At 41.9% G+C, this 5,129-nt stretch overlaps 1 protein-coding gene across 1 annotated transcript in view; it reads right to left on the bottom strand.

The window, feature by feature from the left end:
* Nucleotides 1-4,838, bottom strand: part of ME2 (malic enzyme 2, NAD(+)-dependent, mitochondrial) — a 24,897-nt gene extending 20,059 nt beyond the window's left edge. Inside the window, exon 1 of the mRNA XM_010015083.1 lies at nucleotides 4,731-4,838. Coding sequence (XP_010013385.1) covers nucleotides 4,731-4,838 — 108 coding nt within the window. The remainder of the gene's footprint in view (nucleotides 1-4,730) is intronic.
* Between the last annotated feature and the right edge of the window lie 291 nt (nucleotides 4,839-5,129).

Genomic DNA, 5,129 nt, shown 5'->3' with positions numbered 1-5,129 from the left:
CCCCCTGCTGAACCATGCAATGACCCAGACATTTCCCAGGTTATTCAGCCTTTAAAATCCTTAGTCTCACTGCAGGCAAAGATGCCACCACTTCTTGTACTGCCTCTGTATGTGTGGAACCAAATGTAAATCACTTTGGCTGCTACCTGCAGTAGCTCTCATTTACTAATGACGTAGCTCCAACTAAAAGCATTCCCCCTGCAGAAAATGGGGCAAAATCAGAAACAGAAAGCCTTCACACTGGGAAGAAAATCATCCAGCCTCCCCAGGGTTTGTTTCCAAGCACCAATAGTTATGGTAAAGCTGTACATTGCAAATCATGTGCATGACAACTGAAATGGTTCATCATATAGCACCCCTGAGCACCTCAGAGACATTTCATTAAGCTGCTGTTTTTCTAACTGAGCAGATGCCATTGTTTTTGTTCTCCTTTAACGGCATTAATCCTACAACTAAAAAAACTCCCAAAACAAAAAAATTAAAAGCAAAGACAGTTTCCTTCCTTCCTCCACCCACCAGCTCACGAGCCAGGAGCAGAACAGCTGATCTAAGTAAAATGAGGTGCAATACAACCTACCACCTTTGGCACCTATAGCACCTTTTCAGACAGATGATAAAAGCTGGTTAGAGATTAAACAGGTCCATCTTTCCACATTTAATTCCCTTTAAAAACATGCAGATCTCAAGGAAGCTGACAAAAGCAGTTTCTATCCATTTCTTGCCTTCTAGAATCTTTCTTTGCAACTGATCAGAAACGGGTATCATTTCAAGCACTGCATTTCCTAGCGACATGACAATTATCATCTGAAGTACATCTCCACATCATGCCTATCTTGCTTTCCCCAGGAAGGCAGATGGGCATTGTGTATTCCACACCCCGGCTGCTCGACCCAACTGACACAGTCTGAAAAGTATTAAAGTAAAAGGAATCAAATGTGTCAAAAAACAGCATGGTGAGAAAGGGCAGTGGAAAGGCCAATCTGCTTTTATATCTTCAAATTCATACTGCATTTCTGCACATTCTCTTGTCCTATCTTAGTTATTTTGTCCAACTAGCTTTAACTTTGGGTTGGGTTTCTTTATTTTGTTTTTTATTCCAAATTGGAAACACACAGTTTGAATATTTACCTAAAGTCAGTGAGGTCACATACATCTTTCTTAAGGAAACTGATTCTTTAAACAAAAGGAATATATCAGAGTTTCTGGAAGTATTCCATAAGACATACAGGAAAATAAACTGGGCTGAAAAGGTGGGGAATGAACACAGATGAAACTGTGATTAGTAGTCTAACTAAACACAACATATGAGAAGATGAGCTCCCTTAGGGAAGACAAACACTGAGACAGTTCCTCAGGAATCGGTCTGGGGTTAAACTGTCACTTGTGACATGGTTTCTTCTTAAAAACTTACCATGTAATCTCATGCACATGTGCCCAGGCGTATACATACATACATACAATATGTGTGCATGCATGTGTATTTAATACAATGTCCTAAAGAAGTTTGCTGCAGCTAAAAGTGTGAGAGGCATTGTCAGTACAGGAGAGAGGTATTAAAGAATGAAATAACCACACAGTATTTAGAAACAGAGTAACAGAAAAGGGGTAATGGAGTCAACTGTACGAAATACAGTCACACGCTTAGAGAGTAAGAAGAACTGATGGCAAAAGGTAGAAAAGTCACCAACTAAAACACGGAAAGTGTCACACATTATTAAGAGCCGCGAATTTGCTGCAAGCACACAGAGAGCAAACATACAGATGGTATTACAGCTCACGTATTTCCAGTGAAGATAAAGCCATACTGATGCCACTCTACATGGCAGAATGGACACCGCCAAGGTCAGAGATCATGTACCCACGCATCATGTTCTATGCTGGAAGAATCAGTCCTGACCCTTGAGTGAGAACCTGAAGCGTTACCACAATATAAATAACAATTTGATTGCCAGTACTAAACAAATGAGATTGTCCCAGCAGTGTTCTAAGCACCCAACAGGCTTAAATTGCTGCCTTGTCACAGCAGCGATCTCCAGCAGAATAAAAGGTCCTGGAGCCAGTTAACTGTAACTTGAATCCCTGTCACAAAGCTGAAATCAAAAATCATGAAAGATCCACCACAAATACATGTGCGTGCCAGCAATGCCGTTACAGTAGGTTCTGCAATCATTTGGCTGCAGCAGCAAGGGCATTACTGATATAGCTCATGACCTTTTCTGAGCCACTCTGGCAATAAACACTTGACAGCTGGCCTTCAAACATAAAACGCCAAACCAGCTCATACAGGTGTAGTATGCACAGCCAAAAGACAGGTAAGGATGGGAAAGAAAAGAAGAGAAAACACAAATGGTGAGAGAAAAAAAGACACTCCTATGGCAAAGACCAAGAGCAGATCAAACTGCACAAAGGGAAGGGTGGTTTTCTGTTACTGATGCTGCCATCTTGCAGTTCTTATTTTAGGGCCCACGTATATTAAAAGGAGACCAAATGTTCTGCAGAGTTGATGGGGACTGTAAGCTAAACATGAACAGCTAAAAATGATGATCTCAACAAGCTGCCAGCAAGAGATAAAGCCCTTTATCTGTGCCTGTATATGTATGATACATATATACATGCACACGAGGCACTGGGGGCAAGGAAAGCACAAGGGGTAAAGTACTTTGCATATTTAGTCAATCATTCATTTCTCTGCTGAATTTCCGAAACAGATTTCTATATAGATACTGCATCCTATCTCAAGCAGGATCACTTAACTAGCTAACAGATCCATTCAAACAGGTGTCAGCCTTAAAGTCAGACTGACACAACAGAGCCTGAACAAATATGACAAGTTTTTACCCTCTCACAAGTAACATTTCTTGGACACTTTCAAAACTTAAAAAAAGTAAGCTGCTATTAGTCAGCAGCTCTCTGATCTTCCGTGCTCCTCCTCAAAAAACCCCAAACCATAAGAAATACTGCATTGTCCTCAGTCCACCAGAGAATTCCAGGCTTAGAAAAAATCATAAAAATCAGAATGATATCACCACTATAAGAACAGTAAGAAATGACCTATTGTTGATGTTTCTGAATACTGTTGCATAATCAGCAGTTGGAAAAGCTTACAGGGCATGAAATAATTTCCACAGGCATGTCTAAGTGTTTATAGTTCAGAAAAGACTTGAGATAATCTGATCTTGACAAATCACATGAATCTGCTCTTTTCTCCTTCCCTGACACAGCAATCCCAACTTCACTTTTTGCAGTCAGCCAGTCTCTAACCTTTACAGCTCGTGCTCTCTATAGGCAACCTGCATTCATGCATTATCAAAGGATGTCACACAAGAAACAGAAAGAAACATGACTGCAGGTCTACATTTTGTCCTCTTCCTTTCTCTTGAGGACACTTAGGAGTCATGCTTGCCAAAAGACACACTGGAGCAATTCTCCCTGTAGTTAAAGGCAGGACACAATGTGATACAGCTTGCAGTTTCTAGCTTACTAGCTCCACGGATATTTTGAGCCCACTGGCCAACATCTAATTCTGATAAAAAGAGAGGCAAGAAGAGGGACAGGAGAGGGACAAAAAAGGTTTGCCACGCAGGAGAAAGAGCCAGCCTAGCCTTTTTGCTGAGAGAAAGGCTTGGGGTTATGTGTCTTGCTTGCCAGCTGGCCAGCTTATAGCAGCACGTGCTTCTTTGCATGCAGGCAAACAGGGCATTGGATGGAGCTAAAAACACAAGGGGATAAGAGGAGTCAGGACCATGGGCAGAAAAGGAAGAGAAAGAAGTTTACAGTGAAGGGGAAATATAAAGCATAAAAGGAGGGAGGAGGGGAGAAAATCAGAGAATGGGGAAGGAGAGAAAAGTCAGACATTCACAAGACAAGACAGAACTATGGAAGTCCAGCTTCCACGGCTCCATTACTCAGGAAATACCCTGTCAGGGGCAGCTAAGCTTTGTCACCTTTGTTGGCCACTTCAGACATCTTGGATGAGCTACCAAAAGCCCTCATCTCATTTCTTTCTAGTTTTAGTTTGCACATTCCTGAAGATTCCTGAAGTCTACTACTACTAAATGAAAAAAATCAAAGATATTAGGAAGGGTGTTGTGTAAATAGGAAAATTTTTGTGAAGGGGAAAAAAAAAACCAACTACTTTCTTAGGAGAAGTTCCTCCTGATGTAGGCAATTAACATAATGTCTCTACCTCCCAGCTCTATTCAAGGTTTATTTTTAGATGCTTTCAGTCCAACTCTCTGCACAGGGATGTTTCTTATTCATATGGCTCAGTCCCAAGACACAGTCTTGCAGGAAAAAGCCAGGACTAGGACAAAGAGGGTAACACTTTCTATCACAAGCAAGACTGAATTCAGAATTAACTTTTGTAGACTATGAAATAAGAGTCTTTAACTGCTAAAGCTTTACTCAAATTCAACCAGCCCCAAACCCTAAGCCAGTAATCAGCAATAATCAGCAACTCTTCGTTTGGCACAAGGAAGTATCAGTATTGATTGCGTAAACCACAGCAAACAAGGGGAGGTGCAGGCTGACAGAAGCAGGTGTTATTGGAAGTCCTTGTACTGTAAGTGTCCAGGTAGTAAACGTGAAACGATCACTGACTCCTGCGTCTTCTGTACCCTTTTTTTGGCTGTGTCCCAGTACACCTCCAGGAGGTGGCTTAACTCTGGACGGAGCTCCAATGGACAATTACCAGATGAAGATAAGGTGTTTGATAACCACACAGTACCAACCTTGTTTGTTCGTGGGTTTAACATCAGTGGTTTGCCCTTCTCTTTCGTGTGCGCACTGCGACGTGCCATCACACAGGGAGTGGCAGCGGCTCTCAGTCGGGAGAACATCTTTCCTTTTATACTGCACCTGGGAAACGGGAAAGAAACCATTAAGATGCAGAGGCAGCGTAACTAATGTTCGTATTTGTAGGCCATCTGTTGTAAAAGGAATAGGAACATGCTAGATAAGACTCTTCACTCTTAACACCGTGATAATAACAATCCAAAATTGCCTTGCGGCAGCAAGGAGCAAAGAAGAAAAAGGGAGGCTTTACAGCAACGAGAGCACATGAGTGAGTGGAGAGAACATACAGGGACACTCATGTGAGCTAGCATTATGCTGTGGGCTGCAATTAGGCA

This window comes from Nestor notabilis, unplaced genomic scaffold, assembly GCF_000696875.1.
Source record: "Nestor notabilis isolate BGI_N333 unplaced genomic scaffold, ASM69687v1 scaffold4725, whole genome shotgun sequence".
In the NCBI taxonomy this organism is placed as follows: Eukaryota; Metazoa; Chordata; class Aves; order Psittaciformes; family Psittacidae; genus Nestor; species Nestor notabilis.
Note: the sequence above shows the minus strand (reverse complement) of the source record. Positions and strands in the feature narration are given on the sequence as shown.